Source organism: Orussus abietinus, unplaced genomic scaffold (assembly GCF_000612105.2).
Source record: "Orussus abietinus isolate OABI.00-Male unplaced genomic scaffold, Oabi_2.0 scaffold52, whole genome shotgun sequence".
Taxonomy (NCBI): domain Eukaryota; kingdom Metazoa; phylum Arthropoda; class Insecta; order Hymenoptera; family Orussidae; genus Orussus; species Orussus abietinus.
In genome coordinates this window covers 200,680-227,710 of record NW_019394235.1, presented here as the reverse complement: position 1 = coordinate 227,710, position 27,031 = coordinate 200,680, and the positions used below count along the sequence as shown (strand labels likewise).

Below are 27,031 nucleotides of genomic sequence, written 5' to 3'. Positions count from 1 at the left end.
GTGCTTTATTTTCCGCAGTTTACGCAGTATTGAAGATGAAGTTGACTCCGGAAAAAGACGCATTTTATTAAACAAAATAACAAGATGAAACATAATATCTATAATGAACATTCACGAAATCTCACGAAACACAATTTGATTCTCGAGTTAGCAACTGTGCTGTGGAGACAATGCTACCGAAAGGCGAAACAGGTTCGCGTTAACAAAATGCACTTTATTCTTAGACATAGTTTCTGGCATGGGATGCACACAAGTACCATTTGTACGATGTATCGGCTAATGTGACTACAATCCGTATCACAGCATTTTGTCAGGTAGACATTCCGAAGGTCAGTCTCGGTAGCTTAACGAATAATTATCTACACTAGCACGTCTTAATTCTAATTATGTATATCCAAGTAGTGAGTATACGTACTCATCAAGATTAATCTATTTGAAGTACCGAATAGTACGGTGGCTACTCTTATGCAAAGTCTATGTTTCAAAATAAAAACATATGTTAAGGTTTAGCCACGGTAACACGGAGCTGTGTTCCAATGTTAGCTTACCGCTTGTCTAACAGGAAAAGCTCATCCGACTGTACAACTTACAATAATACGATAGGATCCTCGACGTGAATCGGTTCAAAAGCCTTGTGAAGAAAACTGAAAATGTCTACAGCGTTCCTTACTTTCAGATTTATAGTCGTGCGGCCAGGAAATACACGCTCATTTTCTATTTGGCAAGCAACGGAAAATGTCGAAGCTCGTCAAATCAGAAAGATGTCAACGAAAGTAGGACACCGAAATTCACCAACTAAATGATCGGTCGATATCGCTGCAAATTATGTGCAGACTTTTCAGTTTTCAAAGGGCTAAACACCATCATAGTATGCATACAAGTCATGACTCTTGAAATAAATCATCTTTACTTACACTTATTACACAAGAATCACGTTTCCTTTATAATTAATAATTAAATATCACAACTTCCATCGAAGATTCGGCGCGAGAATCTCCATCGTTACCGAAATAAAGAAAACGAAAACACAATATATACATCCCTCTCCTTCGATAAATATACATAATCCTCCGAGGAAAGTCGCTGTACACAAGTAACTAAACTAAATACGTCAAGTTTCGTTTAAACATTCTTCACTCTTCCCCGCATTCTGTCAGTTTGTCCAAACAGTCGTACGACTTCGACTGAACAATATATCTGCAACAAGGAAATGCAAACATTAGTAAAAAAAGAACGTTCGACTACGGAAACGACTCAAGTGTAGGAAAGGTTCAAAGATAAAAAACAAAGGACGAAGCGACAGGATTTGTTAATAAAGCAGAACAGAAAGACTAACCTAGGGTTACGAATTCTTTAGTCTTAGCGGGTGAACAACCGTTTATGGGTCGGATCTCTGCGTCCCACGTGAAGGATCATCTTTCCAGACTTCGCCGTTTTGAAGGTCTGCAACGCCTCGGCATGTGTCAACCCATCTAATGAGATACCATTGACCGAAAGTATTTCATCTCCTACTCTCAATGTCCCCTCTTCCGCAGCCTGACCAGTGGCCATGATGTTTTTGACAAAGATCCCCATTTTGCCTTTGTTGCTGTCCGCCCCTCCGACCATAGAAAATCCTAACTTTTTTGTAGATCCTTTTTCAAGCATAATGGTGATCAGGTCCATGGAAAGACTCGTGGCTCTTCGAGGACGCGAGACGGTAGCTTGATTCTTCTTCTTTACTATCTGGAATTTCTTCATCCCAGTCATTTTCTGCTCGCTGGACGGCTCGATATCCTCTCGTACCTTCTCCAGTTGATTCATGGTGTTGACGGATACACTCTTCCCATCTTTAGTTAAAGCCCCCACGATTATGCAAGCGGCGGAGTCCTCGTTTTCAAAACTAGGCAAGTTTTCCATTGAGGTTCGATCATTAGCCGATTCCTTCAAAGTCCAGACATCGGTGTCGCTTTTTGTCCGCATCAAGGTATCTCCCCAAGTGTCTCCCGGTTCTTCGCCAAAGACGAACGTAGGTTCCCTGGCGATCTGAAGCTCCACGGATCCGAAACAACTTCTCAGAGCGTGTCTTACTTCCGCGACTGACATTCCACGCAACCGGCGTCCACATACGCGAACTATTTCATCGCCAATTCGTATTTGATTAGACTTTGCAGCCTCGCCGTTGGGATCTATTTTAGAAATAACGTAGAACGGCCTCGCAGCTTCGCATTTCTCCATGGAAATACCCAGGGTCCCAGGCTTCTCTACGAAAAGTTTCATTGTCTTCAATTCCCGTCGAATCAATGGCTTCGATGCAGAAACAGGAGGAGGCAGTGGAGGAGCCGGTGGAGGCGCCTGAGCTGTTAGAATGGACCTCTTGGCCTTATTCCTGACGATAATCCCGTCGCCGATATCCGATTCCATTACCGCGCGGGACCGTTTAGGGCTGTAGTATTGAACTACGTCCATGGCTAAAGCGGAACATATTTTACTCGCCGGGGGACTATCCCTACAAGGTGAAGCAGCGTTGTCCAGGAGGTTTAACAAGCTACCACTGGAAAGCTTTCGGCCCTTAACCGGGACCTGAACTTTTGCGTCCTTTTGCAGATTCTGTATCTTAACTCTCTGCGACAGAGGTACAGATTCCACAAGCCGGAGCGGTAGTCGTTTTGTAGGAGTATTATAGATTTCCGGATTACGTGGAATACCGGCCGCGGTAGTAACGTAATTAGCGCAATCCCCCGAGGACGTTTTCTTCGCGTTGGTGCCAGGTCCTGGTGTTCGCGGAAACGTGGAGGAGGATCTCGGCGAGGTTTGCACAAAATGCCCAGCAAAAGGCGGCTCATTGAATACATCCAGCGTGTCTTCGTCGTAACTATCGGTATCGTCGTCATCGTACGCCAGGGTCGTGGTTTCCGTGCGAACGGAATCATTGAAAGCGTCACCTGTACCGACACCTGTCTCCTCTGCGTGACAGTCTTCCGTGTCATTGGTACCGGGGGCGGCACCCTTCTTTTTCGGCGTGCTAACCGGCAGGGATAGGTCGATACCTTGATAATCATCGGATGTTATGGAAAAACTGCGGGGCTTTAACATGGGAGGTACGGACTTTCCGCTGTCGGGAGAATCGGCTCCTGTCCTAGTGCTGTCGGAATCATAACCGCTTTCGTCGCAGCCCAGTTTCAAGTTGCTCATAAGGTCGTCTAGGCCAGTCGTCGTCCCGGATTTCCGTTCCTCGGTTCTAGAAAAAAATAACATATTTAATTACCAAAGTAGTCGGTACAAATATACCCATTTCATTGTTATCGAACGTGTCATTTCAAACCGACGATATACTCAAGTAGTCTTATTACTCACTTGTCGACTTCGTTGGTAGAGGAGTGCGAGTCAAACAGATTTCTTTTGACGGCAACTTGCGCTCGTAAGGTAACATCGTTCTTATTGGTCTCAATAGACGCGACGTTTGTAGTTGACTCAGGCCTGACGGTCTTATTTAAGTCCACCGACGTACAACTCATTGAACGCTCCAGGTTCAAGTCTTTGTTCAGGTGCACTTCGGAAGTGGACTTGATACATCGCTTAAACGTCTCGCCTTTATTCAACTTAAGTGACGTGGAGCTGACGCGATGTTGAAGGAGCATGTCCTTCTTCGTGTTCTCGGAACTTGAACACGCGCGACGACGAGGACTCGTGCTGCGCCTAACTTTGTCCAAAGTGTCCCGAGCCAGGGCCTCGCCCTCTTCGGTCTTAAGTATACTCTGATTCGTTAGGATAAAGTCAAGAACGCGCTGCTGCTCTTGCAGATCCTGGATGCTGCGGCTGAGCTGGTTCTTCTTCTCGTGCAGCGCTTCCCGATCCACCCGATGGACCGAGGAGTCGCGAAAGGGAACGTTCTTCAGCGCCCCCTCGCTCAGAGCCTTCTCCATCGCGTAATTGTGAATCGTTTCTTCCTCCTGAATGGTGACAGTTTTCGAAGACATGTCGCAGCAGCTGCTCCTCTCGCCGATCCTAAACAGGTTCCTCAAAGACTCCACTCGGGAGATCCTCTTCGGCTTGGAGTACTCCGGTGACAAGGAAACGTTGCACCCCTAACGGGAGAGAAATCTCGAATCAGTCCAACCCGTTTTCTCGGAGAACTTCAGTCGCGCTGATAAACGACCATCAACATTTCGCAGCCACGATTTCCGCGTCGACTCTACCCCATAAGGGTCGACTCGGAAGTCCCACGCGCCATGTTAGCCCATCGCGTTACGCGGAACCAGCAAAACCAACAAACCCAGCCGATCCGGTTAATGGCCCGCGGTTTAGAGAGAAACTCGAAACGGAATTTCTTGTACCTTCTCCTTCTCGTCCGTGACGTCGCTGCAGCTCTTTCGATTTGGACTCCATCGCCGACTTCGTCCGGAGACCGAGAGCAACTCGGAGCTGTCCGATCGTTTCAGCTGGTCCCACCTCCTGCCGACTTTTCGGCCCCACGTCGAGATTCCTGAAACCGGAAGAACTTAAGTCATGCCGTCGAGCTTTCGATCGCGACTCGCTGCAGCGCGCAGAGCCCGAGTCCGCCGGACAACGGAGAACGAATAACGCGGCGAGAGATATTCACCCCGGAACTACGGATACCTTTACGAGCTGAAACGGACGATAGTTGCGCCAAGGTACGCTGCCCGGTTTCCGCGGCAACATCGTTCTCGGGCGTTTCGCTCGTTAAATTCTTTTCGACTGCCGAGTGCCTGGCATCCTCGGAGTTGCTGGCTGCGCTCGTGGCCGCAACTCCGTCCTGGGGGATCGGCGTGGCCGACACCAGCTTGGGGCTGGGGTCCGAGGAGCGTCTCTTGAACAGTCTCATCCTGCCACCTGGAACCATAGATAAAAAGACCGTCAGTTTTCCCCGTATAAGCCGGCTGCTGCGAAACGAAACGAATGCCGACAGAAATGAGCTAATTTAATTCGTATGATCGACCTTAATATTAAGATCATCGATTTTAATCAATTGATTTTCATTTTTCAAAATCATCTATTTAGTTCAAGAGATTTTAATTTTAAAACTCGAGTGAAATCATTGATGTTTATTTTTTTATCATTTTGGTTACTAGAGAGAGCGGGCGTCGAAAGTGCCACTATGAAAACACGTTGCACGTTACAACCAGCAAGGTGTGTCGCAATTACATTATAACGTGTCATTAGCATTAGGTATGTGTTTCGAGTATCTACAACCGCTTTTATAAAAAATAATATGTAAAGGTGTAAGCAAGCGACACGATCATGATTTTTAGGACTGCAAACAAAAATGAAATGTTATAATTGTAATCATTATTTGCACAAATAGAAGTGCCCGATATTCTTTAAATATTTGGGTAAAAAAAAACCTTACGCGCAGAGAAACATCAAGAAACACCATTTCCAAACGAACGGTAAACATATTAAATAGAGCTTAACCGTTGTAACGTTTAACAAGAATACTAATTTGGATGCATTTTGATTGCACGGTCTGTTCCTAATATTTTAATGTACAAGCTTGTATGAAGAAACTTTTCTTTCTACATATCTGCAAAATGGGAATGATCAGATAGTGACTCGTATGTTCTCGACTCGTGGAAACAAATTATGATAATTTTGAGTAACATTGATTTAACCCGATCTTTCAAATGCCTTTATACGAATGATAAAAATATTCAGAAAATCGTGATTACGATCACGATTAGAAAAATCAAGGATTTTTTCCTTCTTTAAAGAAATGACGATTTGTATCAGCCCTGAATGCCGAGATAGAGCACGAGTCTTATCCCATTGTTCCCTAAACATCCACGAGTATTCGCGGAATCGAGTATGCGCCACGAACTCGCGTGGGACGTTTTACGGACGTGCTTACGATTTTTTTAATATCCCGTAAAATATCGCCACTTTCGCAGGATATTCCGCCGAGGCAATGAGTACGTGCAACGTATTGTTCTCGGAATGTACCTCGAATGGTCGCATTACGTGCGTTTACGCATGATGTACGCGGAATCTCTCGAAGTACTCACGAGATACTTTCGAGCGAAACGTACTCGAGCGTTGAAAGACTAACGACTATGGGAAACCTATCGGAGCTCAGAAATGATTAACCCAGTTCTCCGGAAGCGAAGTTGCATAAAGTGTCTCACCGTATTATGCCCGAGAGGGCGACAAGAACGTTACGTGGGGGGGGGGGGGGAAGAAATGAAAAACGCGGGCAATGTAGTCGAGAAGATAACGTCGAGGGTCCCGATCGGCGAAACTCGAGCGTGAGTCAGAAGTGCCGCAACATTGTTGCCCACGTAGACCGGGAAGGGGCAAAAAGGAGAAAGAAACGACCCTCCGCCATTGCGATACTCTCCGGGCGATCGTGAGCGCAGGTTATTCTCCCCTGCACTTCTTGCCATCCCGATGACCTCTCTTCCCTCCCATTAGGCTCGGAGATTGACGAAATCTTTCTCGAAGTGGGCCTAAAAAGACCACTAGGTCCTTTCCATCCCGGGAGTAAATTGGGTTTTGCGCGATTACGAGGCTTGAGTAATTCAATTATACCTCGGAGAATAACTTTTTGCAAAGAACATCGAGCCGCTTCGTTCTCCTAGATTTTTTATTCGTGAAAATATAGAGGTAGATTCAACGCGTCGATTTTTGACTTTCTCGGGCGAGCGCGGCTCCGGTGGCCGTAAAAGACGCATCGGTCAATTTCCTTCGAAGCCGGGTATTTCGAGCAGCCGTCGTTTACGCTCTCGGCCAATTACCGGGAGTGCCCGATGTCTCCGGTGCCGTCCGATGAAAGTTGCAGTTCCAGTTACGCGAATATGAGGCATCTTCTGCACGGAGCTCCGCAAACGAGGTGCCAAACGTATCGAGCGGGGCCATCGCAAAAACGCGGGCAAGAACGACAGCTCGCCGGACGTGGTTTAGGGGCCACACGGCGCGTCGGTTCCGTCACATCCCGCAGCGACGACGGATAAAACATCGGCGCACCGTAATCGCATACGCCGATCTAATTGGCGGCGGCTTTTTCTCTCCCCTTTTCTCGTCCGAGAGCTGAAAACCCCGTCGACTTCTAATCAAACCGATAAGCCGCGACGGAGCCACTTAGCCAGCAATTAGTCCGAAACGAGACCCACGTGGATAAGGACGGGGAAGGCCGTTTTCACGATCGAGAGAGATTGCGCGCTCCTTTCTCGGGTGCCGACTCGCGTGATCGCCGCCTCCACCGACTTTCAAGATCGTTCGCGGCGCTCGCTCTCGGCCGAGAAGCGGAGAGCTGCCGATCACTTTCTAGGCATTCCATCCCGCGTTGACGCTTCCTACGAACTCGGTCCACCAGACTCCTCGGCCCCTCTCGCCGGATCGAACTCCCACTCTTACGCGCCAACGTGGCACCACCTTCGCGACGTGCTTGGTACCTTCCGCCGCCGGATGCGGCGCTGCGGTCGACGCTCCCCTGCTTCCTTAACTTTCCGGGGGTGGCGCGACCGGCGAGGACAAAATCCTCCGGGCAGGGTTGGGTGATTTCGCATTATACGGTGTAATATACGTGGTTTTCTATGTGTATATTACATCGTATAATACGTCCCTAGTTTTCTACGCGAGCGTAATATCTAAAAGACGTATAAAACTTAGCGGATACATACACCGTGCATCTGTGGCATTCGTCATATTGGAAACGTCAAATTCTAAACAATTTGGAACGCAAACGCCAAATTATTGTCCTATTCCGTACAAATATTTACGTGTTTACATATGTGTTAAAAGATGTTCATAACCTAGCGCATGCCGTATATCGCATATCTGCAACATCCTTTACATTGGAAACGTAATTTACTGGTTTTCTACAATTTTCTACGGTAAACTACTTGGTTTACGTAATATTTGTCAAAAACCTCGAAAACACGAAATTACTCAACCCTGGCTATAGGTTCGGCAAAGACGCGAGATATATTTTGTAAAATAAGTGAACAACGAAATGCAAAAAATAGCTCTTTATTTCGGGGAACGTCAGTACAGAGGAACCGCCGACTTGAAAATTGTTATTCGAAGTCTCTTGACTGTTATCAAGAAACACACAAAAGATTGTTGGGAGATAAGTGTGCACAGGATGTCCGGGTACGACAATATGTTCGAAAATACTCTGTAAATTTATACGGGAGAACGTATAATATTACATAAATAACGCTAGAATTCATCGAGAATTCATGAGAAAACTCATAGTCAAGGTTCACGACAATTTCACTACCACACTAGATATACTTATCATTGGAGTGTCATAATTGTCAGGAATTATATAGAATTTCTGTAAAACGACTATAGATTTTTCTTAGATAATTTTTGTGAAATATCGGGACAGAAAAATTTCGGCTTAGAATTCACCAAGCTTCTCAAGTCTTTGTCAACTGTATATTGGTATTACTTACTAAGAGTAAAGTTTTAAACATCAAGTTATTTCCTGCTGAACGTTTATTTTTATTGTATTTGAAATATAAATATTTATATATTCTCGTAAATCTTTGGGAAAAGGGTGGCTCGAAAGACTAAGAATAATAAAATACCGATAATCTTCCTTTATTATTCTTTTTCACGTAAAATACCGCATTTAGAACTACCGCCACCGGATGCGGCGCTGCAATCAAGGCTCCCCTGCTTCCTTAACGCCCCGGGGGCGGCGCGATCAAAACGGTACGGTTTCTTGCATGGAGGGGTATTATATGGACCCCGTACACCCAACCATTTTCTTCATATTCTCGTGAATGCAATGAAAAGAGAACGAACAGAGGGACTCTCATTTCTCTCTCTCCCTCCCCCTCGTTGTGGCTGTCATGACGTTGCGCTGCGTAAACGAGGGAGGAAGATCTGGAAAACAGCCTCTTTATATCTTCTTTTTCGTTTCTGTTGTCTTCATGGTCGATTCAGGGTACGGATTCCATGCGTTCTGCGCGTCCATGGGTTCTAAGTGCCACTTCAAACTAATATCGTTCACGAACCACTGCAATTTCACCCTAGGTATGATTTAATCATTAATGAAAAATAGGAACAACCAAATATCTCTGCTCGATAAAGCGTAGAATTCATGCGGATGTGTTTAGCAGGTCTCCGTTGTACACTTTCCGGCTTTGGTTCCGTTCCCCCAGCTCTTTTCTAGTTTTTCTCTAGGACACTTTAATTTTATTGGACTCACTGGATCGATATTTCACAATCAGAAAGCCTATAGTTATTACGCATACGTTTAATCGTTTTTAGTAGCGAAATGCATATCGTTGTTTGCGGGTCCGCTTCTCGATATTTTTTCCCAGCGATAAGGCACGCAGCCCCAGTATTCTGCATTATTAACGCCCGCCAACGTGGCGCCTCCGCTGCATCGTCCTACTGGCTGTATCTTCCGCCGCCGGATGCAGTTGCAATCGACATTCCCTACGTTTCCTGGGCGTCCCGGGGGCGTCTCGAACGCGAGAAAGTGGTTAGTGTAATCACTCGTGTCGCTTCCTTCTTCGGTTTCGCAGAACCGACATTGAGGGACGGTCATTTCGAGGAACGGAGAGACGATACCGAAACGAAACGGAACTGGGATGCTCCTTTAATTAAATTATGATTTTTCCACGCAGACCGGGAAATCTTATTCCACGTGCAGCTGCACGGCGGCGAGCAACGCATCGCTCGTGCTGCCTTTTGTCGAGATTTTGAAGGTTCAACCCTTTGCGATCGTAATACATCTGGACACCCGTATATTTCCGTGTATTTTGTAGGGCGTAACCCTTCATACGACCGCAAAGGGTTGTCCTATTCGATGCACCGCACCGTTGACATATGGGCCACTTTCATGGACACGTATAAGTCTCAGTGTGCCAAATGTTGAACGCGTTTGCTCGTCCATAGCGCCAAAGGGGTTAAAAGCCCCATCATTTTGGAAAGAACGAGACCAAACCGAAAAGTCTAATTAAACCATAATTTTTTGACTCTTTCACTGCTTGACAAGCGCTTAACCTACTTTTTGCCTCTTCGGCTTGAAGCGATACGTCGTTTACGCCCGAGAGTGGGTTAACGCCGTGGTCAAGTCGGTTGACACGATTTCACGGCACTTTTTGAGCCTTTCCCGAGAAACTTGAGCAAAAATCCGAATGGCGACCAAAAAGTGCAACGATTAATTGTCTCTTCAATTAGAGCGTTACTTTGTAACGCCTCGATCGTCTAAGAGACATTAAATTCATCCATCGGCTTCACCAGACGGAAGAGAAGTGGAGGGCCCACGATTCAGGGGGACATCGATGTCTATAAAAACGAAACGGAACCGGGATGTCCCAACGATTGGACCATCATTTTTTCTTTCCTTCATCAGGTGACAAGTGTTTAACCCACTTACGGCAGCGCCGTTCCAAGCGATACCTCTCATTCATATCGAAGAGTAAGTTAACACCGTGGTCAACTGGCTTGAAGCTATTTGACGAAACTCTTTAGCACCTTTCCCGGAAATCGCGGCAAACGCCAGTCTAACATAAAATTACGACGACCCTAGGTTCGGAAACCTCCTTAATTAAAACGCGCCTTTTCACCCTCTGTTTGGCCAACAAGAATTTATCCCACGTACCAGCGATCAACTTCGAGCGGTACGTCTCGTCAAGGAGAATGAGTGGGCCAGCATTGTGATCAAATCACTTGACAGGATTTGTTTTCACGCTCGTTTAGCACCTCTCCCGACCCCAAAGTGTTCCTACGCACGCCAACGTCCCCTTCACGACACGTTAGCGTCTAGTACCTAGTCCATCATCGACGAGGCTCCCCGAGCGATGTTTCCCCACGTCTTTTGGCCGTCCTAAGGGCGTCGCAGCAATTGAGAAGACATCTGTTGCTCTGTCAATGCATTTAGCTATCCGGGCATCTGCCATCCCGAACTTGGATGCAACAAAAAGATAAATGACCGTTGTAAAAGTCGTTTAAGAAGATACATATGTAAGCCGCGTTCGATGAATTCAGCCGCGCGGCGGAGCATTTAGGGCGAGGCGAAGAGCACGCCGAAGAGTATTCACTAAACCGGAGAAATGTCTATTTCACATGCTACATACGCTTTAAGCAATTAGGGCAAAGGTACTTTCTTGTGCAAAACTCCGAAATCTGGGGGATATAATTAAGATTTTATTTTATCGGGTTGTTCGATACGAGGTTGCAGATTTTACCGTTAACAAAAACGGAAAAATCTTGATATTAGGTTGTCCACGGTGTTACTGCCATTTGTGCTGTTCAAGATTTGGCGCTTTGTTTTCAAATAAAATTGCTTTTCTATTATATTCATGCTATATAACGCTTTACAACGCAAACTTAGCCCTACACTGATAACGATAATTGTGTTTTAAATATCAATTTGTTTTATTTTTTTTTTTTAATTAAAGACGGAACGAAAACAAATTCGGGTGATTTTCTTGTATGAGTTCAAAATAGGTCATAAGGCAGCTGTGGTGGCTCGCAAATTCGACGATACATTTAGCCTTTGAATCGAGCCTAATGATGCATCTGCCCCACAGTGAAATTGTGGTTGCAAAAGTTCCGTGACGGAGACAAAAAAAGTCAATTATCAAGAGCATTCTGCACGATCCGCGACCATTGATATAATAAAACAAAAAGAATAATATTTAAAACACAATTATTATTATCAATAATTTAAGGGAAAACAGCGCTTTAAGCAGTATATAGCATGTACGTAAAGGGAAAACAACTTCATTTGGAAACAAAGCGTTAAATCAAACGGCAAAAATCACAATAACGTTCCGAACATCTAATACACCGTCACGAGAAGTTAATAAACGTGACAAATTTGTTTAAAAAACGCAACTCTTGATCGACTCGCCGTTCTCGATTGACTCCACGGATAAGAGACTCTTCCTCGAAAGACGCGGCTCTTTTATAGATGTCGCGCTAATTCCTAAGTCAAATAATCGATATCTCTCCTTATACGGAAATAACGCGGGGCACGTTAGACGACGGTTGGAAAACATCGCTGACAGAACAACGCAACATCGAAACAAGAACGACAATCGGAAAATAAGATCAAATAAAATGTCTTCTATCCCACAAACCTGTACATTTTCGAGCCGCCGCATTAAAACCAAACTGCGGTCTTAATTAAACCAACGGAACTAAATCCGAAAAATTGGAAAACGTCGAAAAACCGTTAAATTACCGAGTCCAATGACATCCTCCGCATATGCGTTCAAGATCACGAGCCGAGTCGATTTCGATACCCCAGCAATTCGATTATTACAGATTCCGGTTATGCGGAGTTAAACGACTTTTCGCTCTCTTTACCCAACTCTCATAATATAATACATTCCAGGGCATTCCAGGATTTTGCTCTCTTTTTTTCCGAGCGACGACACGATGACTCAGTGCCTCGATAACTCTTTGCGACCGGTTGCAGCATCGCTGCATAACTCGGGATCGTCTGACCGTTCAGTCGTCGACTCTTGAGGGGAGCATCTTTGCTTCTTCCAGAAAGAATAAAAAAAATAAATAAATATGAACAAAGCCAATGCCATTTTTCATCGCCGATGCACCGTTGGAAGAGTCGAAGAATGTACCGCTTCTCCGTGGAAAATCCAGAAGGATCGAGATTTCCTTCAAGTCCGGTCACCCGGTACATGATACGGGCAGTCGCGGAGCTCGCGCGGGATACGGAGAGAGAACAGGGTGTGGAGATAGGGGAAAAAAATCTCGTTGCGTGCCCACACGTGTGTCGGACCAGGCCGTATAAGTGCATATCACTTGCACATCTACCGAGGCGGAGTCGGATTTTTCCGCGAGAAATGTACGGCCGAGCGAGACGGGACGCGGCCAGAGAGAGGTCGACGAAGAGGGGCGGAAAGAGACGACGCCGAGAGGACGAGAGAGACGGTCCCTGGGAGGTGCCCAAGGAGCTCATTGTGAGAGCCGTACAATGTGGCGGGACAAAAAATTAAGCTCCACGCTTCGAGGGGGCTGAATGGGAAGTTGTTAATGGCGATCCTGCGAGCGGGTCCAGGATCGGCTCCCTCGGCGCCGGGAAAACTGCATACGACGGTCGCAGGTGCATTTTACGGAAGCCTCCCTGGAAACGCTCCGTAATCCCGGGATCGTGTAACCGAGTGGAAAGCAAACCCTCGATTTACAGGCAATGCCGGACAAAATCTGAAGAATGTACCCTGAAACCTCTCATACCACGATAGACACTCCGAAGACCCGGATTCGATATACCACGACGCAAACCGGTAAAAAATCCAACGGCAACCGCCTACAACCCGGCATTACTATAACAGTTTTCACGTAATACGACTCGATGGACTTGAACATCCCTCATATGTCCAGAATTTTTCCATCACGCTGTTTTGGTTGAAATACATGTTTCGAAGTTTCGCTCAACGCATTTTCGGTAGGTATACCATGGTACTCCGAGAACCGGCTTCGTTATAACACGAAATGCATTCCCCTGATTTGGATCGCAGGTCTAAGTTTGACGCAACCCGATTTCGATATAACCGTGTTAAGTGTCAACCGTGTAATAAGAAGGCTGAACATACCTAACGATCCCACCTCGTCCCCACCAAAAGTCGTCATCAAGAATCTTAACTATTTTATTTTTTAGAGAAACAAGTAGAAAAACGTCTCGAGTTTAACGGAAACATTGGTACAACGGCTACCGATAAAAAAAATAGTAAACAGGAAGAACCGCCCGACATCCGGTCTACCTCTGGCGCCACATTGACGGTCGTTCGTCGATAATGCGACGAGGAGCCTTTCGAGTGACTTCCTGGCCGAGGCGCTATCTTCCTGCAATCCCGATTTAAACGTCTCTCCATGACACCCCCGAGTCCCGTTCGCGATGCATCTGCTCCCGGAATAGATGCGCGCGTCTCCCTCGGGCACGCAGGAAGTCTGGATTTCCGGCGGCGCTCCCGCTATTTCTGTATCCCGTCTGGATCCCTCCTGGATCCCTCCTGGATCCCTCCTGGATCCCCTCGGGACCCAGACGATTCTAGGTCGCGTGTATCGCCTCTCTCGCGAACGGCACGTCCGCGGCCGCGATAGCTCTCGCCCATTCCGCGTAACGGTCCGGGATCATAGGTAATGCGAGGTGCATTACAGTTATTCCGCACTTTTAGAACCGCGGTGCGAGCCAAGGGACGGGGGGATAAAGAGGTGCGAAGACGGGCCCGCGAAAACGCGCAGAGTATGGAAGGGAGGGAGACAAAGGGGCCGATAAAGAAGTGGGGAAAAAGAAGAGAGGAAAAGAGGAGACCCTGTTTGCTTCGCGATTCGCTAAAGTAACGGTCGAGACAAGTGGTACAACTTCTCCGCGAGGTATGCTTCTTGAAAGAAAATAAAGAAAGAAAAAAAAGACGTTGAAGGGAAATCGTTTCTAATTGACAAATTCGAAAGCAATAATCGTGTAATAGCGGTAAAACGGTATTACCGTGTTAGGTACTCCGTTGAGGGGACCCAATCTCATAGACGTAACCTCCAACGTGATCGACGAGTCCCTTTCTACGCGAGCGCGGAGAATGATTATTCGTAATGGCGCATCACCGAAATGACACGTACTTATTTGCAACGTTAAGCAGGAACGAAACGTTGTAAGTACATCTTCCTCGCGCACTCGCGACCTTGCCGCGTGCAACCTGCTATCTTTACGTCAGTAACGTAATCTATTAACACGTTTGGCTCCCACGACCTGCGGCGCGACGAGCTGCTCCATAATTTCTCGTTACGGCTTACATGGTAAACCGCAATTTATCAATATAATTAGAAACAGTAGACAACCCGTGCACGCCACGAATGCGCATTTTTCCGCGACCCTAATCCAGTTTCGCATGTGAGAATCCGTGCAAAGAAAAGCCCTGAAATCGATATTAACGACGCCGTTATTAATAAACGGTACGGACGATACCCACCGCTTAAAGCCAAGGAATTAAAACGCAAAATAATAATTTAATCGTCCCATCGGCCGCCGACTCTTCGTTTATAAAGCCTTTCATCCGGTGCATCGCGTCCTGCAAATTCCCTCCTAGAGTGCACACCGCAAAGCGTTCACCACTGCACCGCCTTTTTCTACGCTCGCCTCTGCGAGCGTTGAAATCACCTAAGTAGGCAGCCAAAGACTCGATGATCTCGCCCGCTTCGGAGCATACGGGGAAACCGAAGAACAGAAACGGCACACTCGGAAACGCGAGTGGAGGCAGAAAGTGCACCGAGTGTGCATCGGGGGGCAGCCAACTGTTAATTTTCCCCCAGGCAATCCAGTTGCGAAGAGCTCGCTGGTTTTCCGGTCTTCGTACGCGAGTCAAACCGTTCTACGAAGGAACTATCGACCCCATTGGTCGTTGACAACGCGTCGGTGGAAACGTTCGATTCCTCGCGAGCACGAAATCCGATTGCACCGAGCCCTCTCGAGGTGTTCCAGTTACCCGGCTGGAATACAAATCCAGCGAGTTGTGCCCCTTTTAGTCAGAAGCGCATGCAGAAAACACCCAACAAACTCTTCGAGAAGAATTAAATGCACCTGTATATTTATCTATAAACCGATACAATATGTCATTGAACCAAAGAAATATTTCTTTGAATAGTACCAAAGAAATATTATGTTAATTCAAAGAATAATTATTTTACTCAAATAAACTCGGATAAATTGGATGCAACGTTTCTTTGGTACTATGCCTTTTTTTTTCTCAGTGCATCTACGCACATAGGGTATGCGTTTGCTGCGAGACAACGTGCACACCGCACGTTTGCAAAATTGAACGTGTTCATTACTTGCTACTCAATATTTAACCTCTGTTGTTAAAAATGAAGGACGATTTGGAATTCCTTACACGGAAGTTGGGTAATTTTTATCCAACGTCAACACGTCAAAAATACGTACAAGAATTATAAACATCCCTTCAAAAAATAATTCCATATTCTTTTACTTTCCGACTATTAATAATAATAAAACTTTTCTTCGTCATTTATTAATTCTTTAGCAAGCATAAGGTGTTATGGAAGGGTCAGTCTACATACCAAAACGGCAAAATATTTACAAAACTTTTCTCCAAACTTGGTGCACCGTATCATTTGAAATTGCAGGACGTGATTATGGAGGTCCTAAGAAGACCGCGATGCCTACAACATTCTACTTTTAAGCAAAAAACTGCGTGTCCTTGGTTCTACTTTGGGATAAGTACAAACCATATATTAGGCTCAAGACGCTACCGCGTCTCCTGATTTTTTTTTAAAAACTGAAATTTTACAAGCATTGCGTTTTTCCTTAAAGTCTCCGTAATCACGTGCTGAAGTTTCATATGATTAGGTGCACCTAATTAGGCGAAAAGTTTTATAAATATTTTTACGTTTTGATATATATATAGAACGACCCTTAACACCTTAAAATTGCCAACATTTGCTCGATCAAGATCATAACGATAAATCCAATAACGTCGTTTATCTTTTGGCAAATTATAAAAATCGTCTCCTTCAGATGACACCTTGGTTACAAATGCGGTGCAAACCCGGTGTGCGTGATTACGCTACATTTGCAATAAGTGTTTCACGTGGCGAAATAAATGCGGTGGGCTCGCTGCATGCGTCTTTGGTGTGCGGCCTACCTTGCGCGTACAAACTGCATCGTCCACAGTTCCGACCGCAAAAGCGAACAAGTCATCGTGATCGCTACCGAATGCGCTCGAGAGACCCCGAAGAGGCCTCCTCGAATGCGAGAGGCCGCCTCGGCGAATGTGTGTCAGATGACCATTCGCGGACAGCTCCGTGGCCAGAGTTTTACTTTCTACGGGACGTCGAAAAAAGGATCAGCGAAACGACCAACCGACCGGAGAACCAGCCAGCGACCGAAATACCCGTGGCACCGATTTCGTATCGGCGACCGAAGTCGAACCTCCAGGAGCACTCGCTCGCCTCGGGCTACCGATCAAACGACCAGACTACGTGTTTATCACGGGGAATTAACCCGCTGACATATTCAGGCGTTTTTATCGCCGAAATTACCGCAACTTTCCGCGTCGCCACGGCTCCTCTTGCGCGCGAAATACCTCTTTATTTATAAATCCGAGCCAGGATAGTAAATTCGATAAATGGAGCCAAAAAGCGTCGACTGGAGAATTATCGCGGGGGCTCGGTGTGGTACATTTATGAACATAAACAGTAATTATGATTTAGTTCGGCGTCGCGTGGATTTTTTAGTACGTTGGAGATGCAGATTCCAGAATCGTATCAAAGTGACGCCACTTGTGATTTTGAGCCGAAGAGTCGCTTAGGGGACTTTCAGCGAACGTAAATCCTTCTCGGAGCTGTGGACGTACACTTAACAGGCGGAACAAATCTCTTTTCTGGCGAAGAACATCGTAATGGCGGCTTAAGAGAGCCTTATAACTCGGTCGCGTTTCGTTAAGGAATAAAGGAAAGAGAAGAGGAATAAAAAGAAGACATGCTCCAAAAGCTCGAATACGCGCTCCGAATGGGCGCTCGCTCGAGAATAACTTATACAATTCCTCGGGCTCGTCACGAACGGAAAATCTCGGCGTGCAACCCAGTTCCCAACGTAAACGAAGCAACGCTAATTACGACGACTAACGTCGATGAAAATTGGCCCGTCGATCACGACACTCCCTAGGTTAAATCGGCACCAGAGAGTACCTTGTAACGTTTTCAATCCTGGGGTCTCGTACCGACTGGACCACTTCCCGCAGTCGGAAAGGCCACAGAACTAATGACAAACTACGTATCCCCCGCCAGTTCGTAACCAAACGCAAGGTTCGACGAACAATGAATATACAGGGTGTAGCAGAAATGGTAAGCGCGGTTTATGCGGCTCTATCCTTGTTGAAAAAGCAGTCGAAAAGTCCTATACTATTTTTTTCTACAGTACATCATTTTCGTGTAATAACTAATTGAAACCGAGTTAATCAATCGCGCTCCCTAACGAAGTTTTCGCCTCCTTTTTCAACAAGGTTAGCGCTGTATAAACCGTGTTCACCATTTCTATTACACCCTGTATAGTTTGGCATTCGTTCCGTGACATCTCGGATAGGACGAAATGATCCAAAACCTCATGTTCGGTTGTGAATAATTTAATGTCCCCAGGTAATAACAATAACCAAGAGACAAATTTTCTAAAACCACTTCCCTGCCCCTGACTTGTTAATCTACACTCCCTTCCGTTGATCTCTCTCCGTAGACTTTCCAATCTTTCAAGAAGAACGAATCACGACGAAAAGGAAGCCCACCAAGGAACGGTCTGGATCGGAGCCTCTAAACGATCTCCTTAAGACAAATAAACAGGCAGCTCCGCGCAGCTGGCGGCACAAGATCGAGCTAGAGCTCAATCCCCGTAATCCTATAGGCGGCCTTTTTTCCCGGCAAATTTGGAACATTAAACGACGACCTTATGGGCGTGGGAGCGGTAACACAAGCACGGCGAGAAACCCGCAAAGAGCCGGCAGGACGAGCGACATCTGCTCTAAGGACGCGCCTCGGGACGTGCCCCTGAAAGCGCGAGTTCCACTCCGGAGGGTCCCTCTCCCACGGCAGGTTACCAGGGCCAGGCGGCAAGTATACTCTCGGGTCAGGTGTGCCGGGGGTCCCCGTCGAATTGCCGACTTTTCGCAATTAAGCCGGCGACCAGGTAAAGGGGTTCCCTTTGTTCCCGGTTGACGGTGAAACTCGGGTTCCGAGCGCGCCCGGGCTTATGCCCGCCCTTCCGCCCCTTCGCATCCATTATCCACGCAGCCCCGTCCATTAATCGCTAGGCGTCGATTGGAAAATGGCGTTAGAAAAATGTGTTGGAACATCTCCCAGGCTCCCTCGGCCAGTCGGCAGTGCCGGAAGCGGCTAACGAGGCGCTCGCGTGTCTGCACCGAGCATCTGTTTACGCGGCAATTAAAGACGGAGCTCTTTCTCGCGGTATCGATTCCCTTACAGGAGCGAGACTTTCCCCGAGACGCGATTTCGGGGTACCTTAACTCCTGCGAGGGGACCTTAAGGGGATCTTAAGGGGAACCGACGTCTCTGGAAGGACCACTTTGGACGAAAACTCGTGGACTTTGAAATGGCCTGGAAGGGGACCCTAACTCTCCTCCTGAATTTTCAGGAGGTTCCATCAAATGTGCCTAAGCCCCTGATGGAACCTCCCGAGTACAATGTATACATTTTCGGAACACCGAATTCACAAAGCATGAGCAACTAGTTTGAACGATCCACTCCGGGTAAGTCTAGCTCACGCGCGGGAAGATATTTGACTCGATCGGTGAATCTTTTGTTGGTTCAACCATGAAACATGGTTATCACATGGACAACCGAATATTTGCTCGCGTGACGAAGTTCTTTGGTCAATCTTTTCTGGTTGACCACGTCAAATGTCGTAGATCACCTCGAATATCAAAGTAATTTCGTGTAATTTCGTGCATTTTCTAACATATTTTCTAAAATTACTAAAACGCTTTAACGAAAACCATTTAGATGATCGAAGCAAACGAGTTCGAATATCAAAGTAATTTCGTGTAATTTCGTGCATTTTCTAACATATTTTCTACAATTATCAAAACGATTTAACGAGAACCCTTTAGATGATCGAAGCAAACGTGTTCGGTCAAATTATCATTCCACCAAATCCGGCCAATCGGACGATTTTATTCAACGTATAAAGTCTTTTTTTTTTACGTGCCGAGGCAAGTAATCGCTCGTATCCGAGGACGACGTTCCTGCCGAACCACTTCTCACCGAGCTGCGGACTCTGCGAAATAATCCGTCAAACTTCCAGTGGTGGAGCGAAGGTGCTAAAAACATCTCGCAATTTGAACAACCCATCGCGCGAGTCTTTAGGCGGTCGAGTTTCTCGGGCCTTGGGATGACGCTGCGCCGAGAAAGGGACGAAAACGGGTGGATAGACGCGGCCGCGGTAGACGGTACAAGATGTACGAGAGAGATATAGAGCGAGGGGTCCGGGCGCGCCGGAGAAGGCGAGAGGAGTAAAAGGCGGGGAGGAAGAGCGAACGCGAGCGAGCAAGGGAGAAGAGAACTCGATTCCGCGAGTTCAGTGCCCGATACCGCCGAGCTGTGACCACTTCTGGTGCTCCTCTTCCGCTCCTTCTTCCCCGCCGAGGGGCTCCGAATCCGTGTACACTGGTTTCGGCCGATATGACGTCACAACGATCAACAAATCGACGGACCGTGCGAAGGCAGGGACGCCGACGCACGCGACGCGACGTGTCGTATCCGCCGAGGAGGGACTATCTGCTTTTCTCATCGATATCATCGATAATACGGCGGATCCAGCGCGCCCGAGAGACCGATCTTCGATCCCGCAATAGCGTCCAGACCGAAGAAACATCTCGCTAGAAAAACTTGTCTTCAAATTGGAAATTAATTTTTCATCGATTCAAAATATTGCTTTACCTTTGCGCGAAAATTCGGTAGGTGTGCGGGGCAAAGGAGCAATTAAATCGGGACTCGGTTCAATCTCGGAAACCTTAATTTGCATACACACAGTTGAGCCTCGCTTCGTCCTCGAGGCCCTTCATTTCACGGGAATCAAATTTTCTATAAATTATTAACAAATTGTAATTTTAATATTTTACCTTTCATAAATGCAGTAATGCAATGAACTCACGTTTCCAATATATTTTCCAATTAGTTTTTGTCCGCCTTTCTCCGATAAGTAATAATTTGTGGATTTTCAGGTTTAACTTGCATAAAATGAACGATCATTCCATTTTGAGATTTTTCAAGCTTCGGTTCGATTGAGACCTTTCGAAAATTTCGAGGTTTCAACGAGGAATGTGGACTTTGAGGTTCTTAGTTCATTAAACGAGAGTGAAAATTCTGTTGGCAAACTTCGCGATGAACAGACTAGAGAATTACATTAAAGAGAAAAAATGAATAAAGCCGTTCACGTATGTTAAAAAAACTACTAGTCTTCTTACGGTAGTACTGGCCATTTGAAGAACATCAAATCCTCGTTAGAGCGACGTTTAGAGTAAAGAAACGTACCGTTCACTGAAGTCATGAACTCATCCGAGATGCTACCGAGCCTCCTGATTTACCCGGAGACACATATTTCGTTAAATCGATACAATTTTTGCAGATTCAACCATATAATATGTTTATCACGTGGACAACCAAATATTGCTTAACGTGACAAAATTCTTTAGACAATAACTTTTGATTAATCACCCCAAATATTGAAGTAATTCGGAACATTTAACCAAAACTTCGTTTATCGACTAAAATATTTTCTAAATCTAACAAAACGATTTAATCAAAACACTTTACCTGATCGAAGAGAACGAGTTCGAATAAGTGATCTACCACTTAATTCACTCAATCGAAACGTTTTCTCAAACAAATTAAATCTTTGTTTCTACACGATAGAGGTCCAATCGAGATCGATAAATTCGGCATTCGTTTTGCATTTTGAATGCATTCGTTTTCGAGTTACCGTTATCTGTCGTAAAGCGACTCTACGGTTAGAACCCGGAAAATTTTTCTTCCTCGCCTTTCCTCGGGACGAACCCCCCCTCCGCTCCCTCCATCCCGTATAAACCCGACGACAATGCACTTCCATGCGAGGGACGAAGGACCTGGGTTTGGAAACCTACAAGTTTATTGCGATATTGTACACGCGGGCGTAAGTCGTGGCCGTGGGCACCGCCGACCTACGGTAGGTGTCCGCCCGTACTTGGCCGAGGGAATGAAATTATGGCTTCAGGTAAGCCGATCGTGCGAACACTTCCAGGTAGTACGCTTTTGGGCCTAAGAAGACCTAGGGCCGAGGAGTACCGGTCAATCCCTTCTACCGTTCACAATCTGGCGGAAAATGCAAAGACAATATCTGCCGACGCCTCTACCTGCCCTTCGGCAGGAAAAATAGATTCTTGAAGAATATAAAATGAACTTATACCGCTTATACATGTATTTGACGCGAAACTCTACAATGTTTCTCGGTGTGAAAAAGCTCTCTACTGCAAGCACGGTTCGCCATTTGTGGCACGTCCGTGTGCAAATGATGCGTATGCAACAATGCGTTCGATTTGGTACGTCTGCATCAGTGCGGGGTATATCGCCGACGAAAAACTTTACACGCTTCAGGGGTTATAACACTGAAATTTTCGAGAAATCAAAAAAATTTTTACGCGTTTATACCTTAAACGCGTTTTCTTATTTAAACTACATTTTAAAAATCGGTGAGCACTCTAGCTCCGCCAATTTTCAATCAATCGTCTTGATTCTTTTTTTATTTTACTCGTGATATGTTTATCTAGCAAAATACGCATGGTTTTTTCAATGCATTAATATTCGCATTTTTTATGCAACATTAATTAACGAAATTTAGGGCAAAATACGTATCTTTTCTTTTAAATTGATGCCATTTTGTGCAAAATGCATATTTTTGAAAACGGCTACGTATTTCGCTAGCTTTTGGGCTACAGAAATTAATTCTTTTTGGTTCATTGATCTAGCTTAAACCTGGACTGAGTTATCGTGCCCACCGCATGATCATCGATTTTCGCAGCGCTTCGGTAAATCGCCTTTCAAGCCGCCATTTTTGTAAATAAAAGAAATACAAAAAAAATATTTTGTTGTTTAATAGTAGTATAATACCTTACTGTACTTTAATTTGGATAAAAACGTTTTAATTCTTAAAAAAAAAATTCTTGAAAAACCGTAATCTTTGGGTGGGTCAAAGTGGTGTAACCCCTTAAAGGAGATCTTTGTCGCATCTAAGCAGGGTCGTACAATGCGTACGAGTGATCGTCACAGATTTGCCTCCAATTCGATCCAATTAACCTTCTTTTACTTCGGATCCATTTATATCTTTTTCGTTTACATATCTTTCATATTTCTTTGATGTTTTAAATTCCTATATATTAATTATTTAAACAGATTTCAGGTGGTATTGTTAACTTCATGTTTTATTACCACAGTTCCAATGAAATCCGATCTCAGGAAACGATGTGAAAATTGAGGAAAGCATAAAGACTCGATGAAGCGTATCATTGGTCGTATTGATAAATTAACGCGAATCGACGCACTAGAAATCGAGAATCACGAACCATTGTGTGTAGGCCGTTTAAGGTGATGTGAAAGTGGCGTTGAAGAGATTTTGTTTACGAAACTTTTCTCCGAACCGGGTTTATCCAATCGTTTTAAACTTTACAATGTCAATATGGAGACTATAAGGAAAGTCCTGACACTCATGAGATTTCAATCTTTTTTTAAATTTGTTTATAGATATTTTTAACGTTATGCAGAAGAAATAAAATTGTACGAGTGTCAGGATCTTCTTTATAGACTCCATATTCACGTTGTAAAATTGGAAACGATTCGCTACACCCAGTTCAGCGAAAAGTTTCATGAACGATCGACCCCCTGGATTTTACTTTTACATCCCCTTAACCCTTTTAGTGCCGGGCGAAAAAGGTGCTTATGCAAAGATAACCGGCCGAATTTTACGATTTTACTAGGATTTGAAAAAAGGCTCGTAAAAACCAAACGAAAAGCAATATTTACATAATTCAGAAAGCGGTGTATTAAGGACAAAATAGAGAATAAAACAGTGACGCTAATTTTTCTATATTCATTGAAAATTACATAAACAAAATTACAAGGTGCGGGCCGATATATCGGCTCTGGCACTTTTCGCCAGTACAGCGAGGGCCAATATATCGGCCTCCGGCACTAAAAGGGTTAAGAGGTAAAAGACAGCGAAGTACCGGAAACGAAATTGATCTCGATATACCATCTCACACATTTATCATATTTTGGCATTTATACGAGACTACTCAAGATAACCAGGTTAGTAAACATGTTCTTCTCGACATTCTTTCGACCTAACCGTGCGACCATAGCTTCATCTAATCCGGTCTATATGCAAGATCAACCCTCGGAAAGTCCAAACAGAACTGACCTTCGAGGGGTATATTCTTGTAAGGTTCGCATTGACCCAGCTTTCACAGCCCAGGAACGCGACCTCATGGTTAGGCTTCAATCTTTATTTGAACGATTTTCCAGGTTAAGACCACCACTACCGATCGCAGCTCGGACAAAGGAAAAGGAAAGTTTTCAAAAGTTCAAATAGAAAGGCTTACGATGCCCGGAAGACCGTCATTAAAATAACCCTTGAGGCCCAGAAAATGAGCAACCATTCCCACGTTAATCAGCCTGTTCCCCTTCGACAAATTATGCCGAATTTTTTTTCGAGCGAAATAAGTTAAATACGAAATTATCTTATGAATACGAGATCCGGGAGGCGGAGCAAATCACGGGCTTACAGAAGGCTTCTCTTAACCGCGATCGGTAAAAATCGGTGCATAAAGGTTTGCACCCCATCCCCTTATTTGCATGGTGTGACTCACGAAAAAAGTGGGCACCTCGGGCGAACGTCCGCTAACATTATGCGGCGCGAGGTCGGATTTGTTGCGTCGTTAAACCGGGGGATTTACGAAGGACCACAGGCGAGTGAAAAAGAACTTCCTCGTCGGTCGTGCTTTCCTTAACCCTTTAAGTAGCGACTAAAGTCCCCTGAAACCGACACGCGTTCAATAGAATAATTCTTTGCCCCTTTTAAATCCATGCATTCGTACGAGGTCGTGATTGATTCCCCTTAAATCCGTACCTGCGAATAAAATAAGTGTATTCCATTATCTCTAAGTCCCAATAAATAATACTACATTACCATTAAAATATTGTTTACTACTGACGCAAATTACGAATCAAAAAAACTGTCCATTCATCCGCTCTAAATATTTAGACAATTAAATTGCAATTTGTCTTCTTATTTCTGAAGTTACACCTAAGCACTTATGCTAATGAGCTCGCCGGTTAAGTTTTATCTAAATACTCTAGGGCTTAAAACCATTTCTGAGGTATGACCTTAAGCGTACCATTAACATGAATTAGAATCAAGATTTTCATCCTTTGTAAAGTGATTTCGTTGAACTGACAGTTAATGCAAATACATTAAATATCTTTTCAAACTATTGAGCTGAAAGATTTTGTCGGTAGTGAAAACTTTGTCTTAAACCACGAGTTCACGGGACGTAAATACATAAGCTGCCAGGATTTAAAGAATCCCTGAAGTCCTAAGCCTTTCTGACTACATGGGCCCAAAAACTAAGATTAAAAGTTCTAAAGTTTTATCAGAATTATCGGATCAGACAGGAGATAGTGGCCATCATTTTCCGATCAATAGAAATTGAAAAGCTGGATCTATTAAACGTGCATTTCTCATAATAACACGATATTCAATTTACCCGTTATTAAATCGCCTCTATAGTTCATCGAACCGATCACATTGAACTCAAGAATTATCCGACATATCTGTCTACTGTCAATGGACCGTGAAATTCTATTCTCTTAGGAAATTCGCGAGTATCGCAGCCTTTAGAGGAAAACATGTTTGTACATGAATATTGTGAAAAGATGTAACCGATACTTTTCAATAATTAAACATATTTAACACAAAATACATAATACTGAAACATTTTTTAAATGTACGTACATTTTTAAGTACATCAATTGCCTTCATTAATTAACGTTTCCATATATAAATCAAGTACGTGCAACAGAAATATGAAAAACGTACGTTCTAATTTGCCTTCGCGAAGCTCACAAGTAATAATTAAATAAAAAATGTTACATTGTCCGAAAGAGGTAAAGACGCCTGTAGAATCAAAGGTTCCTTGGCTTCCTACTGTGAATACGTTATGCCGTTATATATGCATATATAGGTGATTTAAAAATAAATGCATTATTCATAAGGAGGGGTTAAGCAACCAGACGTTGTTCCACGACCTTCCGAGGTGTACAGTAGGAATAAGTGTGGAGGAGAGCGGTCCGAGTTTTCTTAACTTTAGAATTATTAACGAGCTCGGAGTCTCTACACTATCTACATAATTAACACATCGCCCGCCACATGCGGCGATTTCTGCGTTTCCCAACAAAGAGGCAACCCACCGACCGACGTCGATGCAACGTCAAGGCCCTAATATCTCGGCGCTTAAAATATCTAAAAATTAATTGAGCGTTATCTTGGGACCACGTGGACTTATCCTTCAAGATATCCACCGGTAACGGGTCGTCTTACGAAATACTGGGTCAGCCCGGCACGACAGTGGTCCATTCATGCACGCCGGCAAGGCCTCCGCGACGAATCGGCTCAACGATCGAGAGTAAAAAGACCCTTAAGTAAATACCGGTAAAAACCTCGGAGTCACTCACCTGTTCGCTATGTCGCCTCAGCAGTTCGCATGCTCCAGTTCGCTCACAAGAGTCCGCAAAACGAACACATTTCAGCCGCGAAAAGAAGTACCGATACTCCGTCAATAATCAACCGCGTGGCGCCCTAACCTTTCTCTCTCTCGAGGGGACCGTGCGCAAAGTCGCGTCTCCGTCTCTCGCGTTGACCCTGGTTTCACCGTAACTGGTCCGTGTCTCGGCAACGCCAATATCCAGCGCCGGGCCGGCTTGCTAGCTTCGGGTCACTCGGGACGCACGACCGACTCGCTGCGATTCTCTCTCGACACTGACTCGAGTGCTCGGCCAGTGCTTCGCTCGGCGACGCGCACGTGGACTCGGAGAGGGGAGTGGGGAGGCCGAGCGCCAGCCGCGCCGCCGGACTACTAGGGTCAAATGTTGCCAAAGGACGGTCCGCCAATATGGCCGACACTTATTGAAGCACCCATTATTCCCACATTTATTCGCTACTTGCCGCGAGACTGCGGTAGAAGATACGATCACGAAGAACATTAGAGAATAGAGTAATGCCGGGCCGAAATACACCGGGTATAAATACAAATTTACAAAGGATGCGACAAGTACTTCCCCGGTCCCGTTAATTACGATTCAAGGGCGCTCTTGAATCGCGCAGTTACGGCGCACATGCGGCGAATAAATAATTAATTCACCCTGAATTAAATCCAAGAAGGAAGGAAACCCGCGAGAATGACCGTGTTACGGTTGACTTCTGATTATAATTTACAATCGGGAAATCCTTATCAAAGTTAACGGACATTTTCTGGATAACGCGTGCGTTGCTTTTCGAGAC

General features: G+C 45.2%; 1 protein-coding gene across 3 annotated transcripts; it reads right to left on the bottom strand.

Moving 5' to 3' along the window:
* Positions 1-46: 46 nt before the first annotated feature.
* On the bottom strand, positions 47-26,486 carry LOC105694274. Of its 3 annotated transcripts, none has more exons than XM_012414786.1 (6): positions 26,206-26,486; positions 4,600-4,833; positions 4,317-4,465; positions 3,337-4,067; positions 1,337-3,220; positions 47-1,197 (listed from the first exon to the last, which is right to left on the bottom strand). In XM_012414786.1, the coding sequence occupies exons 2-5, from the start codon at positions 4,823-4,825 to the stop codon at positions 1,360-1,362; spliced, it is 2,967 nt and encodes a 988-aa protein (XP_012270209.1). In that variant the 5' UTR covers positions 4,826-4,833; positions 26,206-26,486; the 3' UTR covers positions 47-1,197; positions 1,337-1,359. The 3 variants fall into 3 exon arrangements, with proteins under 3 accessions (XP_012270209.1, XP_012270206.1, XP_012270207.1); XM_012414783.1 differs by having other exon boundaries at positions 1,376-3,220; XM_012414784.1 differs by lacking the exon at positions 26,206-26,486 and adding an exon at positions 6,732-6,802 and having other exon boundaries at positions 1,376-3,220.
* Positions 26,487-27,031: the final 545 nt, after the last annotated feature.

What these genes read in the sequence shown, in the direction of transcription:
- LOC105694274 (XM_012414783.1), bottom strand. Translation starts at nt 4,825, where the DNA reads ATGAGACTGTTCAAGAGACGCTCCTCGGACCCCAGCCCCAAGCTGGTG. An exon ending in GTCCGTTTCAGCTCGTAAAG is followed by an intron (nt 4,466 to 4,599) that starts GTATCCGTAGTT and finishes TTCCGGTTTCAG; the next exon opens with GAATCTCGACGTGGGGCCGA. An exon ending in AGAGATCCGACCCATAAACG is followed by an intron (nt 1,198 to 1,375) that starts GTTGTTCACCCG and finishes TCCTTGTTGCAG; the next exon opens with ATATATTGTTCAGTCGAAGT.